We start from the raw sequence: 23,381 nt of genomic DNA on the forward strand, positions 1-23,381 counted from the left end.
TTAGCACAGCAGATCCTGACTGTGCATGTCCAGTATTCTAAATTGCTCTAGGTCATAGGTTCTCAGCTTGGGGACAACAGCCACCTTCCCTTTCTTTATTCTTGTTTGGTTTTTTTTTTTTTTTTGGGGGGGGGGGTAGGGGAGGCTTGAAACTTCTGAGAAGGGTGTCCTGAAACATATTTTCTGTTGTTAACATGGAATCACAGTACAGAAAGGTTTTGACATGGTCTTAGGTGAAGGATGCCAAGAAGAAAATAAAAAGAAACTTTAACAGCAATGTGTTAAATTGCTGTGTTTAAACATTCATAATTTTAAAAGACAGAACTTATTTATCAAACCAAATACTTTTCCCCTTCCTTAGCAAGGGCTAAAAAGAGATTAAGTTGAACTTTTCTAGCTTCAGGCATTTTTGAATTAGACAAGTGCAAAATTCCATTGGCAATTTGGAAAGTGTATTTTGGAAAACTGTATTTTCCCACTCTATCAATAATATGGCTGCCCAATTTTGCCCAGATTGTCCAAAAATTGTTTGGATTGAGACCAGACATGGAGAGTTTCAGTACAAAAGGAATATGAAAACATTATGAACTACTGAAAAGGGTGGACTAAGGTGGAAACTGCAATTCACGAGTGTGACATATCACTCCATATTCTTTATGAAAATATGCTTATGATATGAATATGACATAACTGAGATATACTTTATGCTAGATAGCTCATATGAAATATTATTGGGAAGGTTGTGATTTGCTGAATGTGATTATCCCGTGTGTCTGCCTGTAACATTTCTGTATCTGAAGTTGGGAATATTAACCACGTATCTGTATTTCAAATGTGTTACTTGGGTGTCACCCGCAACCAGCCCTTGAGGTACAACAATGAAAAAGCCAGACAAGGCTAATGGGCCATTAGCAGAGACAATGGACTCTGAAAGGACTTAGTCTTCCTGTGGACACTGGAGATAGCCTACCAGCAATGGCTGCCACAGCCTTGCAGAGACCAGGGTCCAAGTCACCTGACTCTGGATACCCCTCCTCCCCTTTTGGAATGCAGTGGTTTTCCACTAGAAGACAAAGGGTTCCCGCCTTATGCAAGAGCTATATAAGGCAGGGGAGTGACATTATCATGGGTTCTCCACTCAAAGAGGCACTGAAAAAAGACCTTGAAGCAAGAACTGAACTGGGGGGAGAAGGGTTGAGCCCAAGCTGGGAGGGCATCTAGCTTGTGAGTAATAATACCTGAGGTCTCAAGAGGGAGACCAGTGTAGCTGCCTTTCAAGACTTTCTGTAATCTGCCTGCAACAATATCTAGGGCGAGAAATACTATTTGTAACCAATTTCTTTAGTGAAACTAGCTTAGCTTGCGTGTTTGGTTTCATTTGCTTAGTAATCTGCTATGTTCTGTCTGTTGTCTCTTACATTCACTTAAAATCCACTTTTGGTAGTTAATAAATTTATTTCTTGTTTATAATAAAACCCAGTGTATGCAATTTCTAACTGGGGGGGCAAGAAGTGTGCACATCTCTCTTCAGATTGAGGAAGAGAGTGGATTTTTATGAGTTTGCGCTGTGCAGATTTTTCTATACAACGCAAGACAGTATTATTTTGGGTTTATCTCCCAAAAGGGGTGTGCACGTGAGTGCTGGGTGAATCCTTTCACACAGAGCTGACTTCAGTCTGTGTCTGCAGTGGGGTGTGGCCCTACTTGTGTGTGTGCTGCAAGAGGTTGCAGAGACTAATTCAACAAAACAGGGAGAGGGAACGCAGGCTGATTGAACAGGGGAGGCTCAGTGAAATCCCAGTACATCAGGTGGCATCCCAGAACGGGGGTCCAACCTGTCACAACCAGTAACTACAGTTTCCACGCAGAAGCTAAAATATACATAGTTTCATTTCTCTCTGTACGGCTGTCTGGGAAAACAACCTCTTGAAAACACTCATCCTGGCTCACTCATACAAATGCTTGCATACACAGACACACTGAATAATGGAAACACTCCCAGAAATTCATTAAAAATCCCACATGACTGCATGAGTCCCATAAACAGGCCTGACTGTAAAATTTCCAACTTACTTTCCGGGATCTCCTGCTGGACCAAGTAGTAGCGGGCAGAGAAGCCATCTTTAGCCACTGCCAGATCAGTATGGAAGGTAAGCGAGAGAATACCAGTAGCTGAGCGGATCTCAGAAGGTGTCCTAGTGCCACAGTACCTGCCTATCAAAGGGCCAACTGCAAAAGAAAGAGCAGAAAATAGGTCCAGCCTTTTGGTTGGACTCTTTAGTCTTTATGTAACCTGACAAGTCAGCACTACTTGGCAAGAATACATTGGTAGTGGATAGCGAGTAATAATCAACCCTGCAGAACCAATCTGGATGAAATGAAGGCATTTTTGATTGATTAGTTTCTATCACTATATTTTTACAAGAACAGAGGTAGATCAAGTGTAATATCAGTTTGTTCACCTCTCCGAATTTCTTGTGCACATCTGTGTGTCCATCTACCTGCATCTCTAATGCATGTAATATATAACACATCTGATACATCCTCTATGGGACAGGCATTATTCTGTCCTTGCAGGAGATGGACTCAGTGATCAATAGATCTTTTTCATCTCTAAACTCAATGATCCAGTGATACAATTAGAAAAATTAAAGGTGTAGGTTCATCAGTAATATGAAGTCTACGCTGACACTCCATGGGGACAACCCAGTATTAGGGACAGATAGGATTTGCATCATCACCATATTTAACAGCTGAGAAAAAGGCCAACAATATTTTGCATTTGTTACTGCTGCAGAACACCGACAAGTCATTCCCTCTATGGAATTTTCCAGACTCATCATTATCAGCTGGTTCACGGGAGAATAGCCAGAGATGGAGAAAGCCTTGGTGATACATCACCCCAGTGCTTACCTTGAGAAATGCCATCCCAGATGTCCAGCCAATCATACTTGCAATCTCCCTCTCCGACCTGCAAGGGGTCATGCTCTAGGTCAAAAGGTCATAAACTGAAGGATGATTTCCATCTTGGCTTGGCCATGATGGTGAAAGTGCAGTCCAAGTTGTGGGGATACTTATCAGGGAATCCTGGGGACTCAATAGTGCCGTTGGAGCTGGTGAAATTTCTAGAACAGTCTTCAGAGCCTGCAGGGGTAGAAAAAGCAGACATAACAAACAACAACAACATGGCTGACACTGACAACTCTTGCCTTCTGTGCGCTTGGCAACAGTCATTCTGTATCCAGAGCGTTGTCAGGATTTTTGCTGGCAACTTCTTGGGACACTAGAACTTTGTACATTTCATAAGACAGAGGGTGAGCTTGTTAAATAATTCCAACGGGCTTTGGACTGAACATCTCATGTTCACCGTAGACGTGTGCCTAGACTGCTTTGAAAACCTCACTCAGAATCTATAGCTAATCCCGCTGGAAATACTCTGAAAATGGTAGTAAGGAAATAGGAAAGCCCAAAAGGTTTGGGAGCCCAAGCTGCACTGCAACGCAATAACACCTGTTGCAACACAGTGTTATAATGTCACCATGCCAGCAGTACAGAGGTTATGCTCTGAGGCAACAGCATGGTCAGGCAGTAGTGGGTCAGGCATGAGGAAGAGTTTGCTGTTCTTTTTCACCCTTCCTACAGTCTATAGGTGAGTTCTTGGAGCACGGGGTCTTCTTAGCTGGCACTGTGAAAAGAAGACTCCAAGATGCAAGCATTCTTGGGACGCACCATCACTAACAATGGATCTGGACCCACCATGTTCGGGGTCAGATCGAGCAGACTGCAATTGGGCTAGTGTACATAATATAACCGGTTCCCCCAGCACATTGTGGGAAGGCAGGGGGAGAATGGGCATAAGGGGTAAAACACATATGGCCAGACTAAGACCTAGCTCTGTACAGCTATATTTGGGGAACTAACTGAGGGAATCACGGACCACAATCAGGGAGAGTGACTGACCTAGGGAGGAAGGAAAGGAATGGAATCTGGCAGGGCCGAAGAATTGTCTAATTTTAAAAAGAGATCTCCCTGACCTACTGATTTTGTGTCTGTCTGCTTATCTATCTTAGAACTTAGCACTAGCACCTATCACTGCAGTATCTGAGGAAATTTCCTCTTGAGAGTCATGAGATCTGGGTTATTTTCCCAGCTGTGGCACAGACTTTCAGCAAGGCCTTGGGGAGTCACGTAACCTTTCTGTGCCTCAGTTTCCCTATCAGCAAAATAGGGATACTAATGTTTACCTAGAAACAATGCTATTGTGAGGCTTACTTCAGTACTGCTTTTAAAGCCTTTCCAACTACCCTCACATGGGCAATTGCTAGTGAAGTAAATGAGCAACAATTCATTATCGCTATTATGTATTTATTATCCATCGGAGTGGCAATTAGCAGAGCAACCTCATCTGCAACTTCACCCAAAGCCTAGGACCCTAGCTATAGAGCGTATGGCCCAGCCTATGTCTCCAGAGTGTGGCTGCTGAAAGATTCAGCGGTCGGAGGACTGGTGTGTGTGTGTGTGCGCGCACGTGCGTGTGTGTTGAGAGAGATTCTGTTGACAGGAGGAACAGAGCGCTCTTTCTCTCTTATTCAGCTCTCTGCACCAGAAATGTTAGTTATTTCTATTCTTGAGGAAGACTTTCTGATTGCCAACAGGGGCAGACAATGTTACCACTTATTTATTGCTGACCTTGACGCTGGCCTCCCTCCTATCACAGCCTGCTCAAGGTGCCTCGGGGTGAAGAGGAAGGGGGAGAAGAGGAGGTTGTGTCCTATTCATACCATGGCTGCTTTAAAACCACTGCTCTTTAGAGGCTGGACAATTGACAATGGAAATCTCTAGCCTGTGGGCCATCGGAGGGGCAAAGAGGGTGTTACAGTGGCCTCTATCCCCATGACTGTAACAGAGGGTTAACATTCACTAAGGCTTTGACTTTTGCTTGATAAGGATGCTGTGCTTCTCCTCTATAAACTCACTGCTCCCACTCACCCAGTCGGTGCAAGTCTTTCTGGGACCAACCAAAGCCTTGTTATTAAGATCTGCACTAGCCTACGCAAGTTAGGAGAGCAACTTGAGACAACAGCTGGACCGTTGGTACTGTAGTACCCCTAGGTGGAGTAACACTGAGAGGAACTTCTTAACTGACTATAGGAGAGCGGCCAGCTTCTTTGGTGTGATAATGCAGAGGGAAATAGAAGAGGCCAAGCACAAACCGCAAGACAACACAATGAACAAGAATAAGACTGTATTTACTCCTGATCAAATAAAAAGGCAGCCAGATTTATGAAGAGTCTAATACACACTCCCAGCCAAGGAGGAAAGCACAGAAATATTCAATAAACCAGATGTTGACTGTCAGGAAATGTCCTCTAGGGACTATACAGCAATGTAACTGTGATACTGTGAGATAGCAATGATTTCCTCATTTGGGTCGCTTGTAGCGGTTAGTATCTTTGTCAATAGCTTGACTGTAACCAGCAAACAATGATTGGCTTTAAGGTAATCTGCAAATAATAAATGGAAATCATGTTTACTTCAGCAATATGTGCTAAATGCTCCCACTCACCAGGCTGAGAGAATAATTCAGCACATAAACAACTAAAAGGAAACCACTCAGGGCTTGTCTACGCTGGCACTTTACAGAGCTGCAACTTTCTGGGTCAGGGGTGTGAAAAAACACACCCGGGAGCGACAACAGTTTTAGTGCTGAAAAGCATCATGCATCCGACGAAGTGAGTATTCACCCACGAAAGCTCATGCTCCGATATGTCTGTTAGTCTATAAGATGCCACAGGATTCTTTGCTGCTTTACCGGTATAGACAACGCTTTAATACCAAGAGCTGCGCTCCCAGTGAGAGCTACCACCCCTCGTTCAGGATAGTTATTTTTTATCACCAGGAGAGCTCTCCCCCGGTGATAAAGCATGACTACACTGCCTATGTCACAGTGTGGCCGCACTGCCACGCTGTAACGTGGGCAGTGTAAACATACCCTTAAAAACAGGCCTGTCCAACTGCTCTGACTGTCACGCCCCAGAGGCAGGGATGGCTGGGGCCATAAGTTCAGATCTGATCTCTCCCAAATATAGTGGCATTTGGGGAAAGGGTGTTGGTTTGGAGCAATCTTTCCTGGAAGCATTAATATCATGGCTATATACATGAACTCCTGCATAAAGGGGAGTGGGTCATTTTTCTTTTTTTGGAATGGTTTTCAAAGTGCGCTTATTTATTATTCTTCCATTTTTAATAATAAAAAGGAGCTTTGAAAACTCTACCAGGTAATAAAAGAAATAAGAACTAACCTGGGATGTACAGGGCAGCAGAATTTCCTTAGTATGAGGAGGTCATGAGGGGGTCATGGGGCCAAACTTTTGAAAAGCACAATGATTCTGGGGTCCAAACTTGAGACCTCTTAATGAGGCCTGATTATCAGAGGACGGGTGTGCTCGGCATTTCTGAATAATCAAGGCTCTGTTTAAGCTGTACTGCTTGAATTGGGTACTCAAACTCATTAGGCATGTTTGAAAATTGTGACCTGGATGTCATCTTTTGGGGGGTGTCACAGCCAAACTGACCAATACAAAACCAGGGGACTTAATATTAGGAAGCAGCTGTTTATATGCTGAGTGCCCTCTCTTAATTTTGTGTGTGTGTATGTCACTGACATGGCGTATCTTAATTGGATGCCCTTTAAAGACAGTGGAACCTTCACTGGATAAGCACCAGTTCTGACTGAACCTCAGCTCTGAATCCATACGCTCCTACCTATTTGTCCACAGACAAAAGGCAGGCCTTTGTTTACCCCACAGATCTGAGGCCAGAGACCCTCCCTACCACTAAAGACGGTTCAGGGAACACTGATCTCTCTGGGTGAACAACAGGCTTCAGTGCCTCCTCACCCTCCAGGAACTGAAATCTGCTGATGTTTTGACTTTTTGCTCTATGCGGTTTCAAGCTAAGAGCCCTCTTCAGAGAGGACAATGAGCATTTTAACAGCACTCAGTACCAACAAGGAGGCCTGTACTGATGAAGCCCCAGCCCTAAGGCCGTCTACATGAAGGGAAGTATATTTGTCTAGGGAATCCAAGCTGAGGGACAGGAAATGAGAAAACTCACTCCTGCCTTCCTCCTACTCCTTCTGCTTCTCTCTGATGCAGCCCTTACTTCCTCTTCCTCCAATGGTCTTTTCCCATGACGTTAGCCCCTTCCTGGTTCGTACTCAGTGGACAGGGTGCTTCTCACTCCATGCCCATTGTACCTCCCTGCCAGCCGGCCTCAGCACGGCGTCACTGCCTGGTTTCGTGTCAGCTCAGCCTCATCCTGGCCACTGCTGCATACTGGACTACTCCCAGGCCTGCTTCATGACATAAAGTCAGGGTCTGGGACAGGCAGCAAAGGCAACAGGGACAAGGCACACAGGAGGGACTGGGATAGGACCAAGGTGTTATGGGTAGGAAGAGGCAAAACAGCCCTGGTTTGAGTCAATTATCTTCCCTCCTGCACAAAGACTCATCTCTGATCCCTGCCTCAGCGTCCACTATTCCCTCAGCAAATCCCATGAACAGCCAGTCCCGATGAGTTAACTACCCATTCAGGATTAATCAACGTTCAACCATTAAGTGAGACAATAATGTCATGAACAGGCTGGTGTGTATGTGCCACACTGCCCTCTACTGGATGGGAAAAGAACTGCTCAACTATATGCCAGAGGCTTTACATGGCCCCACCTTCATCACGATTCTCCATTTAACGAGTCACCCCAGGAATAGATACACTGATAGATTTTTTTAATCCACCACCCCCCCTTCTAATTAAAGTCAGGAAGTCCTATTTCATTTATATTCCCATCCCCAGTCAGCCAGTCTCAGCACCCAAGCCTGTATGTGAGTATGTCTCTGTGTATTTACAAGCATCTGTCTCTAAATAACATATAAACTGTGCACAAAACCACTAAATACTTATGCGCGTTGTATTACGATTCTGGAAAAGAAACAAACAAAGCTGCGCCTATTTTTGATTCTCCAGCATATTCATGTATTTGTTTCATATTCTGCTGATGATGTGACAGTCGTGTGTTTTCTTCCAGTACTCTAGCAATGGAATGTGGGCACAGGGCCTGGTCCTATGACAGATAGCTTCGGGGATCCTTGTGCAAAACATACTTATTCCCCTCATGTGCACACAAGCTCTCTCGCTCTCTCTCTCTCTCAGGGTAACTGTACACTAGAAGTGCTGTAGCACATCTAGTGAAGATGCTTTATGCCTATGGGAGAGCGCTCTCCCATCGACGTAAACCATCTCCGAGAGAGGTGGTAGCTATGTCCGTGGGAGCAGCTCTCCTGCCGACATAGCGCTGTCCAGAATGGTGCTTAGGTCAGTGTAACTTACATCGCACAGGGGGGCGGAGCGGGAGGGGAAGACATTATTCACACCCCTGAGCGACATAAATTATACCGACATAAGTTGAAGTATGTACAATGCCTCAATCTCTCTCCTCTCTCTCTCTCTCTCTCTCACACACACAAACACAGATGTTTCGTATTTTCCTTGAGACTACTTGTTCTCATGCATACAGTTTCTGACAAATATTTAGACAGAGCTGATATAAAAAGGCCTTTTGAGTAGCTTTTACTTTCTTCCAGAATAGTTTTGTATAAAACGGATTTATGAATAGTTTCTTCCTGTTATACTGAACTCAAGAGCCGCCTGTCTGACTCCCTTGCTGACACTGCAGGTAGCAGCCCCTTTAAATGAGAAGTCCACCCGTTACAAAAACCCTTGCCTTCCAGAAAGAGAAAACAGAGTCATTGATCAGTGCTTAAGTTGTATATCCACAGGAGCTCTACACAGTTCTAAAGGAGGGACAATCTTCACTTAGCCCTCACTTAACAAGCGCTTACATGCCATGAAAAAAAGATTAAGAGTGTTGTAGTTCTGGAATGCAAGAGAATTTAATGAGGAAATCTGCTTTTCATGCCAAGATACGAATCAAAAAGCACTATAACGCACCACTAAAATCTTTACCTTCTTGGAATGTGATTGAAACAGACTTGCCAAAAAGAATACCCTTTCTACTGAGCATGTGCTAAAAATCCTACTGAAAATGTGGCTTATGGGATTTGCTCTGTGATGATCCCCATGTCAGCTGCTGGGGATAGGTTGCTGTAGGTCTGCCAGTCCAAAGTCTGCCTTTGACACTGACCTGTCTTGTAGATCTCATAGCGCAAAGAGAAGCCAGCGCCTTGCCGTGCGTAATCCGAGGTGAACTTAATGTAGATGAGAGGAGCCTGAGGAGATGATGGTCGGAGGAGCGATGTTCCCACAGTGTTTGCCAGCAGGTCTGCCGACTCACTGTCTCCGTCCCGTATCTCGATAAAGTCATATCTGTCCAAGGGAGACAGAAGAGACATATGACAACAGGGTTGTGTTACAGAATGTACAGCACAAACACAATGCGTCCTTCTTCTCACCCTATACGTACCTACCTACTTCACAGAAGATCTGCCTGGCTGCTTGCTTTGCCCATATCACCCCCTTGCTTGCATCTCTCCATTTCCACTGCAGTAGGCGCAAGTTACTTGTCTTCAACTTTTGGCCCTTTATGGCTTACGCCTGTCCTAACTAGGATCTCTAATCCGCTAGACAGATGTAAACTCCTCACCTCCCCTTCTGCCCACCAATTGTCACCTTTGATTGCCCATTTGCCAAATTTTCAGACAAGCAGTCATCATGCAGTCTCCCATGCTACCACTTATGCAAAGGAGAAGCACCCTATAAAATCTTCCAGGCCACTATCCTCCTTTACATCTCTTCTTAAAAGGCGCACTGTCCCATGATGCTTACAAAACACTTGGCATTTCTTAGGCCTCGTCCAGACTAGGGGAGGAAAATCGATCTTAGATACGCAACTTCAGCTACGTGAATAACGTAGCTGAAGTCGAATATCTAAGATCGAATTACTCACCCGTCCAGACGGCGCGGGATCGATGTCTGCGGCTCTCGTGTCCGATTCCGGAACTCCGTTCGGGTTGATGGAGTTCCGGAATCGATGTTAAGCGCGCTCGGGGATCGATATATCGCGTCTACACTAGAACGCGATATATCGATCCCCGAGCAATCGATTTTAACCGGCCGATACGGCGGGGTAGTCTAGACGTGGGCTTAGACAGCTGGTCTGCTGTGATCACTGCTTATTCCACTGTTCATAATGGCCTCACTGCTTCCTTGTCTCCCTGCAGTTGCTGTATCCACCTGTTGCCTTTCATCTTAACGTTGGAGCCTGGGTCATCTCTTTGTCATAGTCTGTACAGCCCCTGGCACAATGGAGCTGAGGCCTCTAGGTGCTACCCACAATACAAATAATAACAATATTAATATAACAAACACCTCCCTCTACTGACACTTTGCTCCTAGACCTACCTCCCATCCCATACTAGCTTATGTGTTTTCTTTCCCTCAATTCCTTCCCTTGTTCTCTCTAGTCAGTTGTATTATTTGTTATTTATATTCAGCTCTCAGATATCGCTCTCTGTCCAATGATCATTCACTCTCCAAGCACTACTGCACAGTAGGTACGTTACTATCATTATCCCTATTCACACTTGCCAGAGAGGTAAAGATGGGATTTTCAAATGCACCTAAGTGATTTAGGAGCACAAGTCCCAAGGGGTTTGACAATCCCTCCCTAGATGACTTGTCCCAGGGCACACAGGAGGGCAGCGGCAAAGGCAGGAATAAACATTCTTAACCCCCAGACCCATGCTTATTCCTCTAGCCTACTTGTAAGAGTTTCCTTCTAACACTCTCTATACACAGTTTTCCATACCTCTCACTTCAGTTGACTTAAGTGGGTTATCACATTATCCATATGACCATCAAGTAGGGGTGGAGGTATTGTATCTTGTGCCTAACCCTGAAGTCTTTACACACATCCCCTATCGGCTTCAAAGGAAGTTCATGTAACAATTTAAGGATTAGTGAAAACACACACCACACACCACACACACACACACACACACACACACACACACACACACACACACACACAACCAGCTCAGTCCATGGAAGGCAGAGATGGGCCAAAGACAAAACTCCAGATCCAAACACCTTCAGAACTTGGGCAATTCGGGTCCATATCCGGAAGCAGATCCTCAACTGACATCAACAGATCTATGTCAGTTTACACCAGTTTAGGATCTGACCCCCTTAATTTAGTAGTCGAAAGCCATCTGTAACAACATGGATAACAATGGCTGAACAACACATCTTTTCATTTTAGCCATCTTTTATTATTAGAAGGGACTTTCTGGTGCACTTCTTTGATTTCATTCAGAACGTTTACCTCCCTGTATTAATTAAATAGAATATCCCAAGGATACTGATTGAATAATCTGCTACTTCTTTAAATTGATCGAAATAAAGGGTGGAATTTGGGTTATTTTTACCACGGATTATTTATTTCTTTAGGTTTTGATCAAATTAAATAGAAGCTCTAATTAACCTGTGATTGAAGTAACTGGAAGGAAATATATATATATATATATATATTTATTTCTATGTTGATTTCTATGTTGCTCATCAAATAGTATGTGGCTGTAGGTGTACAAAAGTTAGACAAGCAGTAAATGCTCAAACAACATGGCCGTGTAACCGTTTAGTTCAACATATATATCATACCAAATGTGACATTATAACAAATAGAGGCAGTGTGGCCTAGTGAACAGACACCTCTGCCCTAGGATTTAGGTTCTATTCCTGGCTCTGCCTCTGGCCTGTCAGGTGATGTGTCTGCCCCGTGCCTCAGTTTCCCCATCTGTAAATCCAGGATAATGATATTTATCTTTGTAAAGCGCTTTGAGAACGATGGATGAAAAGTGCTAGATAAGGGCTAGGTGTTATTATCATTACTCTACCAGCTCCTCCTAAAGCACTGAGTGAAACCCTAAATGCAAATACTGGGGAACTACTGGCAAATTTATGCCTAAGTTAAGCACCTGCAGCCTGTATTTTGGTGCTGTTTGGCACACAGATGCCCAAATTCCATTTGACATGCCTAACTAGACATTTGTAAACCCAGATTAGGCATTTGTGCACTCAGTGTGGGTGCCAAAGTTTGGAAACCGCACTCTGTAATGCACATAATCATCATCAGGCGCACACATTGCTGAGAGAAGCGACATAAATGTGACTGTTGATAACGAGGTCTAATTAATCAAATACAGAGCCTTGCTGTGATCAGCACTTGGGCAGACACCATGCAAAATAGAGAGAGAAAGAGAGAGAAAGAAATGAAACCCTCAAGGCTATTAGAGAGGGGCCCAAGTCACAGAATTCAGATCGAGGGTAGCCATGTTAGTCTGTATCCACTGTATCCAGATAGTTAGTCTACTATCCACCGGACTCCTTGCTGTTTTGAGAATTCAGATCTACAGCCAGATTTCAAATCATCCAAAGCTTAATGGTGCTGGAGCCTTACCAGTGTGCCAGGACCATTCTGTCTATTATGCTGACCAATATAATCTTATTGTTTCTTTGCATTCCCCTGTCTGTCTGTATCCACCTGTTTTTCTTGTCTTACACTTAAACTGTAAGCTTTTAGGGGCAGGGACTGTTTCTCTGTTCAGTGTGTGTACACAGCCTGGCACAATGGAGTCCTGGTCCACAACTAGGGCTCTTAGGCACTACAAATAAATAATAATTCTGGTTTCAGTTTGGCCCATTGTGATAAAAGCCCACTATGAAATTCTCATCTGAATCTAAAACTCCCCCTGAATCCCTTGGCGTGTTCCTCTTGCCGCATGTCTAGTGGCAGGGTAGCACTGGTATCTCTGTGTGGCAGATAAATAGTTTTTACTTGAACATCATTCAGTCTTTACACACTTTCTCTTTCCTTTCTGTGTTTAGTTTCTGACCAGCCTACCATTATTTACAGAAAACTACCTATCTTTCTTTCTCTCTTTATTTGCTTAGCATCAACCTGTGAAAACAACATGCTATGCATCTTCTCCCCCGGAGACAGGAGGACGCAGAAATGTTACACGCTGCCAGCCCTCCTACTATCCACTTTGTCACAAGATCCTCTATTTGGAAACTGAGAGTTGAAAGAAGTAGCTTTTTGGACACAGAAGGAGTCTCATGTGACTCATTCCTGTTCTGCAAGACACACATACATCATTAAGCAACAACCCCAGAACTAAATGTGCTGCTCAGAAAGGACGGCAGTCCGGATAGGCCAGGGCTCACTCCTTTCAGGGAGTTAATCAGGCTGAACTCCAACTGGAAAATGCCTGAAGCTAAAGTGCTATCTATACTTGGCCAGGTACTGAGTTAGCAGTAACTAACCAGCCTATAATTTGGTGACAAACATAATTTGGCTGGCCAGCGTGAAAGAAACCAAATCACATTTAAAACCTCCTTTAAAAGAGTGATCTACCAAAGGAAGAACATGCATGGGACTAGATCTTCAGCTGGTGTATGGAGCTACACTGATTTACACCAGCTGAGGATCTGGCCTCACACAGGATATCTAAGCAGCTTCCATTAGTGCATTAAGCAACATGATTAACATTTGTCACATGTGGTTTGTTCTCTCTCATATCCTCTCCTCAGGGGAAAAATTGTATGTGTAGAGCAATGCTTTGTTTTGGTAGGGTTTTGTTTCTCTGCTTGTTTCAACCACAGCGCAGCAAACAGAGGAGGCATTTTTTTCTAGTGAACATCTACTCCAATTCAAAAGACTTTTTTTTCTAACCACCTCTGCAGCCCTTTCACATTCAGTGAATATCTGTGTGCTCCTGAGTTAACTAGCATGAATTCTTGAATATTCATCAAAAGTGAATTTCAAGTTGTACATTTGATTATAGAATTTGCCGTTTGTGCTGAATAAGTTGGTTTACATCCCTGTAAGTCAAATCACATCATTTCTGTTCTCTCATTTATATAACTCAACAGCACAACAGGAATTTTGAGTTCATGCTGTCGCCGTGACATAAATCAACCAATCAGTACCCAGAAGAAAAGATACATGACTTATGCAATCAAGCAACACATTATGAAGTGACAAGATCTATAACATCCTGTAGACCAAGAATTAGTGAATAATTTCAAAAAACAAATAAAACTCATGAATTTTGCAATCTGCTCAAAGACAATTTGCAAATAGAAAAAAAAGGCTAAATACATCTAATGAGTTATTCACTGGGGAATAATTGCTCCTCTCTACATTAAAACATTTGGCCTCATCCAAGCATCTAAAGAGGAGTTTTCTCCTCATGAAACTAATCCTTAATAAATCAAATCTTACAACCAACTAAATAAGTTTGCAGGAGGTGAAGAGATCGTTTTTGCCAAATGTGGAATTAATACAAACACATAAGGGATTTTTGCTGCTGTTGTTGTTAAAAATCTTGGCCCAAACCCCGTAGACCTTACTGGGGCAAAATTCTCATTATGTTTTTACAGTACTTATAAAGAAATCTGCAAAGTGGGACAGTATTCACACCGGGATATTACTTCTACCAGAATGCACTATAAGAGCATTTGCTTTCTTTACTAGTTAGACTTCATGCTTGATTCCTTAAAAGTGAAAGAGCAAATATGTTCATTCCAAGAATTCACATACTAAATTGAGAATCCAGGCTAACTTCCGCAATGGAGACTGCTCATTTTCTTTCACACTTAGGTTCTGCCCACACACTGGCCCAAGCTCAAGTACGTTGTTAAATGTAGTTCTGCTACAGTGGGGTCACTGGCCAAACCATGTTAAAATCTGGTTTTGCTAGAACTTTGTTTACGTTGAGTTTAAACACAATTTCCAAACTTGGTTCCTTTTCCAGTGTATTTGGGGGTGGGGGGGGGGGAGAAGAACCCTTTGGATTTTTTCTGCCGTTACAGTTTCATTTCCAGATGGTTATGGAACAGCTCATTATTGGGTGGGGCAACATAATGGCATGATGGCATCTGAACTATCTCAGCCAATCACAAGACAGCTGGTTTTCATTCATATGCAATACTATAATTCCACTGGTTAATTAAACATAGCCCAACACAAGGCACAATTTTACTGGTTAGCTGAACTCCTAAGTCATATCTGTACAGGGGAAACTATTGTCAAATACCATAGCTAATTCCTATTCCAATCCCCAACGAGACAGTGATGCAAACGGTTGGCCCAGCAGTCAACACATATTACAAGAAAACGTGGTCAAGGGATTTTTTACGGATGCAGACCACAGTCTACATCAATGGAACAACTACTCGCAACGGCAGCTTAAGGAGGAAGGGGAATTACTGGGCTCGAAACAGTCTCAAACACAGGGTTGTGTTTATCCTCAGCATTGTACACACATCATTGGGTGTTTTGTGACGCAGGTAGTAAAAGTCGAAGTGCTTCTGCCTACGTAAGCAATGGGGAGAGAGAGCAGAGAGAGAGGGGAATACATGCTTAGCTACTCTTCTTGAAATTGCTTAACAAAGTGAGTCAGAAAACATCTATCACTTACAAATGGAGTTGCAATTTATTAAAGATTCTTTCTTAACAGAAAGTGACCTTGCTTTACCGGTGTTAAGAGAGTTTTTATAATTCAGTATAAGGCCTTTTAATATCTCTACTACTCACCCTCCTTCTTTCTTTTTTCTTACTGCCAGCCCTGTCTATTACTCAGTATCTTGCCACTCTGTGTTTTCTCCAGTTTGTAGCAGCTTTGGTGTTCGCCCTTAGAACATAGAAGGCCAGGTTTGGGGTTGCAGACATTAGTATTGTAGTATTGTAAGGTTACACTGGCAACCAGTTCATATGTTGGAGTGAATCCAGCTTGCCTCAGTCACAGGCGTAGTCTAAGTGGAATCAGTGTGTGACTATCACAAACTAACCAAAGTCCTGCCCCAGTTTGCACCTCAGTTCTTTCATGCAGCTTGGCCCCAAAATGGCATCTAGACAGGCAAAGAGCTATGCTGCTCCTTGGGATGTAGCTACACCAATGCTTCCTCCTCACAATTGATCTGAGCCAACATATACCTCCACCCTTGCATGGTCGCAGGAAGATACAAAGTCCAGAAACATCAGTATACACCTAGCAAGAATGTAACCAGATACCTCTGGGCTCTCCAGCAGACTCACCTGAGGCTACCCTGCTGAGCAACACAGCCAAAAGTGCAGAGCCCAAATTCATGTTGCTCAGTGCATGATCAGAGATCAACAAACCTACTGTCAACCACATCCTCCTAGCTGCTGAGGCCAGCGTCATCCAAACATGATAAGATAACACTGCAGGGACATGTAAGCAAGTGGTAGCCAGAGGAGGAGGGGATGTAGTCACTGGGAATGGAAAAACAAAAAAACTTCAGAAACAGACTCCAACGAGAAACTGCAAACTGGAATTAAATTGCAAACTGGACATCGTCAAATTAGGCCTGAATAAAGACTGGGAGTGGATGGGTCACTACAAAAACTAATTTCCTCCTGCCGATACTCAGTCCTTCTTGTCAACTGTTTGAAATGGGCCACCTTGATTACATTGGCCTCATTAGCACTACAAAAGTGATTTTTCCGCCCATGGTATTCACCCCTTCTTGTAACTATTGACAATAGCCCATTTCCACCTTAATTGAATTGGCTCACTAGCACTGACACCCCCCTCCTGCACTTGGCAAGGCAACTCCCATCTTTTCATATGCTGTGTATTTATACCCACCTACTGTATGTTCCACTCAATGCATCTGATGAAGTGGGTTTCAGCCCACAAAAGTTTATGCCCAGATAAATTTGTTAGTCTCTAAGGTGCCACAAGGACTCCTCATTGTTTTTGCTGATACAGACTAACATGGCTACCGCTCTGAAACCTGGGAATGGAAAGTAGAGCTTAAAACAGGACAGAGAAAAACCTTTACGACTTCCCATCATAACCCCTGTGCCTACCATAGAAGCCTGAAAATTAGCTAGTTTCCCAGCTGCAACAGTCACATGCAAAACTTTAGCTTGGATAGTATTTTCTCTACATTTTTTACTTTTGCCTTTTTAAAAAGGAGAGAGATAGATAAAATCGACCCTATTTGCAGTCTATCCTGTGAAGCCACGCTTGTGATCTAGAGATGGGAACTAGCTGCACAGTTATAATCTCAACTTTTCCCACATTTTATTATTAGTTTTATTTATAGTACAAGCATTTCCATGGTGCTCGTGACTGCAATATCTCAGCACCTGGCAAATATTAATGAATGTATCCTTAGAAGACCCTGGGAGGTAGGAAAGTCGAGAGGATTGGTGACTTGCCCAAGGTCACACAGGAAGTTTGCAGTGGAGCCAGGAATAGGATCCAGACTTGATTAAACAGATTATATTATATTAGACTAGTCTAGGCTACATAGACAGACCAACAGAAAGACAAACATATAGATACTCAGATTAAATCCAAACACTCCCAAATTTGGGAATGGTCAATGTTGATTTGGGCTTCCCAGCCCTGCACTCACTCCTTTGTCCTGTTTAGCACAGCATGTCCTACGGTAACTGCTCATAATAGGAAAAAATTGGAAGGGTGTGTGTGTGAATCACTATGATATTGCAAATTCTCGCTCGAAAGGGCTAATATACTACCAGGTAGTGCAGGTATATTGGAAAACTGCTTAGCCAGAACTTCTGCCAGCCAATCTAATTGCCTCTTTCACAATATCCCTTTTATAAAATCCTCCAAAAGTTGTGGGTGGTTTTTAAACATGCTTTAAAAATATCCTATTTCATGGTGATGATGTCACAGTTGAGAATCAACAGTTTTATTAAAAATGGTTATGGAACAGCTCAGCATTAGGTGGGGAAAGAGGTAAGTGAACCAGCAAATCAGTCTAACACTGATGTTTTGCAGCAGGCAAAATTAATGTCAACTGCATGCTGGTTAGCTCTGTCAGTTGCTCTGATGTCACCACCCAACACTGTGCTTTTCCATAAACCGCCTTCAAATCAAATAGAGCATTTTGGAAGCGTGAAAAAAGTCCCCAGTGACTTTTAAAGAAACTTAAACAATAGCAGTATACAAATAACATGAGTCAAGCTGTTGCAAAAGGTGCAGGAGATTTTTAAATGGCATATTTTAGGATCATGCTGTCAGAGGCATGAAAGTAATCTTTCTGATGACATCATAGCAAAGAACTTATATTTGCTGCCAGTAGGATTTTATCTCTAGTGATTAATTATAAATATGGCAGATAGATTTGACTTACATTGGTTTTACATGGGTGTAATTCATCAGTTTATGTGCAGTCACTCCTAATTTACATGGGTCTGAGAGCAGAACCAGGCCTGATGTATATCAGTATCTGTATCTATAAATTGGTGTATAGACATAAAGGGTGTGATTCTAGTCTGAAGCTTGTATACTCATTTATGTAGTGCAAAATGGGCATAGAATGCTACTAATTCAGAATGATAGTGTTTTATGCTCACTTTGCTCCCATTGCAGGGCGGTGGAGTAGCAAAGCCCAAAGGGCCTGATCCTCTTCCAATGTGCAAATCAGAAGTGACTTCACTGGAGTCAATGAAGTTACAGTGGTTTAAAACGGGTGTAAGTGAGAGAAGAATCAGGCCTAGAGTTGTGTGGCGTGTATGCGGTATTATGGGGTTTTATGAACAAACAATTCTTTCACTCTGTTTTGGGTTATTTCTCAACTCTTCCTAACCTAAATGACCAGAACTTCTGAGAAGAGAGAAAAACTAGCCATCCAGTTCAGGCAGTAGAAAGAGAGAGAATAACCCAAAACAGATTGGAAGACTGCTTCCAAAATGCCTCAAAGACAAAAAAATAAATAAATAAATGGAAACCCCAAATAACATCTATTTATAATCTTTGGTTTTTTCCACTGCCATCATAGCAGTGTCGATGCAGAGATTCTTCCAGCAATTACTGTACATTACGTGAAATCCAGCCAAATATACCTTGCAGAAAGGAGAATCAAAAGATTTTTAAAACTGCTTCTTTGGCAAGTTTAGACTCAGATGAGAATTTAGTTTCGGCCTCCCATTCACTGCCCCTTGCCAAAATGAACTCTGAATACTTCCCCCACATTTGTTACCATCCCTTCTTCAGGCTGCATTCCTGTGGCAGTTCTCAGCTGAGAGGAGTGTTGGATGAGAGAAGAGCTTGCATCTGGGACATATTTGGAAAACTGTTCATTACAGAAGAAAATAAGATGTGCTAATGTGCACGTTAGGGGTTTCTGCAGGCTGTTATTCGGGAGTTACACGTGGCTGTTTAATTTTATTTCTGTCTCTAAAGCCATCTCTGTACATTCCTCGCCTTACTATCTTTAGCTTCAGGGCTCTTTTTTTGCAAGAAGTCTTTAGTATTCCCCCCAAAAAGAAAATCAGAATGAAAACAGGAATAAAGTGGATTAAATACTTAAGGATCGCCCCCAGCTTCCACACTGTTCTACTTTGTTAATATTGTAATAGAATTGAAACAACTCACAGCCCATCCTGTCACACAGAAATTTGAGAAACTCCATTTGCACCTCCCTGCTTCTGCTACAATCCATTTGTGGAGAAAATTGGACTTTGTTTTCTATTTCATTTTACTGTCACCACTCACTGGCGCTTGCTCACTAGCAGAAGAAATATAATAAATAAGAGATAATAATAAGTAGCAGAAGGTTCACTGAAGAAAAGTACATGGCAGAAGCTCAGTGACAGTCCAAGTTGGTGTCATATCACATCCACAGAGCTGGACCTGATTCCTCACCTCGGAACTATGGAATAGTATTACCTTGAACCTATTCACACTTTGTTGCTTACTGCACAGCCTTTTGCTTGTTTCACTCTTGGAATAAATATAGCACCAGCCACATTAACCTAAAACTATTCATAGATTCATAGATTCATAGATTCTAGGACGGGACGGGACCTCGAGAGGTCATCGAGTCCAGTCCCTTGCCCTCATGGCAGGACCAAATACTGTCTAGACCATCCCTGATAGACATTTATCTAACCTACTCTTAAATGTCTCCAGAGATGGAGATTCCACAACCTCCCAAGGCAGTTTATTCCAGTGTTTAACCACCCTGACAGTTAAGAATTTTTTCCTAATGTCCAACCTAAACCTCCCTTGCCGCAGTTTAAGCCCATTGCTTCTTGTTCTATCCTTAGAGGCTAAGGTGAACAAGTTTTCTCCCTCCTCCTTATGACACCCTTTTAGATACCTGAAAACTGCTATCATGTCCCCTCTTAGTCTTCTCTTTTCCAGACTAAACAAACCCAATTCTATCAGCCTTCCTTCATAGGTCATGTTCTCAAGACTTTTAATCATTCTTGTTGCTCTTCTCTGGACCCTCTCCAATTTCTCCACAACTTTCTTGAAATGCGGTGCCCAGAACTGGACACAATACTCCAGCTGAGGCCTGACCAGCGCAGAGTAGAGTGGAAGAATGACTTCTCGTGTCTTGCTCACAACACACCTGTTAATGCATCCCAGAATCACATTTGTTTTTTTTGCAACAGCATCACACTGTTGACTCATATTTAGCTTGTGGTCCACTATAACCCCTAGATCCCTTTCTGCCGTACTCCTTCCTAGACAGTCTCTTCCCATTCTGTATGTGTGAAACTGATTGTTCCTTCCTAAGTGGAGCACTTTGCATTTGTCTTTATTAAACTTCATCCTGTTTACCTCAGACCATTTCTCCAATTTGTCCAGATCATTTTTAATTATGACCCTGTCCTCCAAAGCAGTTGCAATCCCTCCCAGTTTGGTATCATCTGCAAACTTAACAAGCGTACTTTCTGTGCCAATATCTAAGTATATCTATAGGAACCCCAAAATGATCAGCCCACCCTATCCTCCTATCAGTTTGTTTCCCACATTCCCTGTAATAGTCCTGCCCTTAATGATGATATGGGAAGGTCTTCCAATGGCTGGTCTGCTAAGCTGACTTCTTTTGCTCAGTAGTTTTTCACTCTCCTCTAGTTTACATTCTGGCTCCTTTTCTGTCAGATGAATTATGAAGACATTGCTCAGTTTAAAGGCAACCCTGTTACAGTAAGGCTGAACTGAAGATCTACTCTTTCTCCCTCCTTCTTAGGGGATGGACTGGTTGTGCAATTGACAACGTCTATACATTAGGAAAGCCACTTACTCTATTCCACCATACCCTAAAGTACCATCATGTATTTGATAATTTGCATATAAACCTGAACATCCCAGCCAATTAGGTACAGTGCAATGCAGGGACAGATCAAGCCAGGCTGACTCGGATGCTAAAAGCATCCTGACTTGTCTGGTAAATATCCTGCAGTTTGGCCTGGCTAGAGTACAATTTTCAAATGTTAATTTTGCACAGTTAGAAATGCAGGCCATTCACCAGAAAGCAGGCAAGAACACCAGGGATCTGTACCACTGGAGAAGAGGCTGGATGAGGATAGGACCTGCAGTGGGGAGAAAGCATGTCCCTTCTCAATAGTCCTACAGTAGAAAGTACATCTCCTGTGCCTGTTGAAATCCACCCTTAGCCGAGTAGCCGAATCTGCAGCTTCCTCAAAGGTTGTGCCTGCACTAGAAATGTTCTTGCCCATTATTCCCAATAGTTAATGCTCCACAGACACTAACACCAGGCCAAGAACTAGTGCAGACTAGAGATAAGCATTTTTACTGCCGGGTCACATACCACGTGAGTACAGCGTCTGCATGAGTGATAAAACAGTCTAATGCAAGCAAGGGCCGAGAGGAACAAACTTGGGGAAAAGCCGAAGGAACAGTGGGTGGGAATGTGAAGTGGATCGATATATTTCCTCTTATTGAGGGACGATTTGGAAGTAGGGTGACTATAATCTACCAGTCCAGGCAACTGAAATCTCTCTGCTCCCCCCACAAACAATGCCCTGACACTTCTTTGTTCAAAGATATTTATTTCCTTTACTATTAAAACAATCCTTTGGTTCACTCTCTCACTCAGTCTCCCCCAGCGTGTGTATTTTGCCCTGACAACTCAGCCAGGGAGCGTTACACGCCTTTCTCACCCTCCAAGGCTTTGGTTCAGCTCCATTGACACTAAAGGCAAGAGAATTCTCTGTGTGTATGAGGAATCAATTACTTCCTCTGACACTCTATTACTATAGCCCTCACATCTCCAGAGTCCAGATGAAAAGAGAGAAGAAGGAGGGGGCTTGAAAGGGTCAGGGTATCCCACGCTGCCATAATTAAAGAGACAGAAAGATGTCTCACTCCTTGACCAACTGCCTGAAACTGGAAGGCGCATGGCAGGAAAACCAGACAAAACAATGATCATAAAGAAAATCTTAAGAAATCAAATGGAGCAAAATAATTCTAAGCAAGACACAGCAAACACAGGATACTAGTGGGTTCTTACCCCTGTAATAATCATGTGACACACAGGCATGCTGATAAGGGACCAGTATTTATTTCCTGCTGATAGCCACCTGCCACAGGTCAAGACTACCAAAGATTAACACCTTTGTCAAATGTCAGGGCCAGTATCCCAACTCCTGGGGGCTAGTGTTATATCTTCCGCTCTTATTTTAATAAAAATGGAAATAAAACATTATATTAGCATTCACAAATCAAACAACGGTCCTAGGAAAGAAGTCAGGGCAGATGCCCTGATCCCCCTAACATTTTAGCTCTCATTGGATGTCTGTCAATAACTACTTGCTCTGAATCCCACTGAATTTCTGACGCATTGGCCACTTCTTGTTCTCATGGAAGTTCCTCCTTCAATGTCCTGTGTGAGCACTAAGGAGGGTCTGTGAACTGCAGTCTGTGTTTGTTGCGGGTGGTGTTTCTCACTATCAGTGCCTGTGCTCCTTGTGTCAGCAAAGGAGAATTCTGAATGTCCTCAAGAAAGAGTCAGTCTCTTCCTTGCTTTTATTTTGGGATCGTCTGTTCCTCCTGTAGGACTGACCCTCAGTGGCAACTGTGGCATGTAATCCCGTCCCACTTGCAAGAGGGGTCACTCTCTGACATCCTTGGTACAGGATCTTGTTCTGATAGTTTCCCCAGGATTAACTGGCTTTGGCTCAAGAAGCTTATTAGATACTGGCAACCTTCATCTCTGAGTTGTTTTTACTATTAAAAAATAAAAGCCCCGAATTGCAGTAGTCTAACAATGCTCTGTGTGGATCCCATGCATCTCCCAGGGCTTCCCTCTTTAAAGAAAAAAAAAATTAAGTTCTTTGCTATTTGTAATTATTTTTCTACTAACCAGCACAGTGAGGGTCTGACACAATGTGCTCGAACTGATATGTCAGCATGGCTAAAATGAGCTAGTCATGAAGTGTAGCCCATACCTGTTATTAGCCCATCTGGAATTGCACAGCAAACAAACTGATTTACAGTCAGTGTGTGATTACATTGATACTCGATGTGTTGTACAACAGCTGCATT

General features: G+C 43.0%; 1 protein-coding gene across 1 annotated transcript in view; it reads right to left on the minus strand.

Annotated features, from left to right (window-relative positions):
* NRP2 (neuropilin 2) overlaps nt 1-23,381 on the minus strand; it is a 104,142-nt gene that overhangs the window by 53,842 nt on the left and 26,919 nt on the right. Inside the window, 5 exon segments of the mRNA XM_030580306.1 lie at nt 2,074-2,229; nt 2,914-3,144; nt 9,203-9,281; nt 9,283-9,335; nt 9,338-9,384. Of these exon segments, the coding sequence (XP_030436166.1) occupies nt 2,074-2,229; nt 2,914-3,144; nt 9,203-9,281; nt 9,283-9,335; nt 9,338-9,384 (566 nt within the window).

Source organism: Gopherus evgoodei, chromosome 11, assembly GCF_007399415.2.
Source record: "Gopherus evgoodei ecotype Sinaloan lineage chromosome 11, rGopEvg1_v1.p, whole genome shotgun sequence".
Lineage (NCBI taxonomy): Eukaryota > Metazoa > Chordata > Testudines > Testudinidae > Gopherus > Gopherus evgoodei.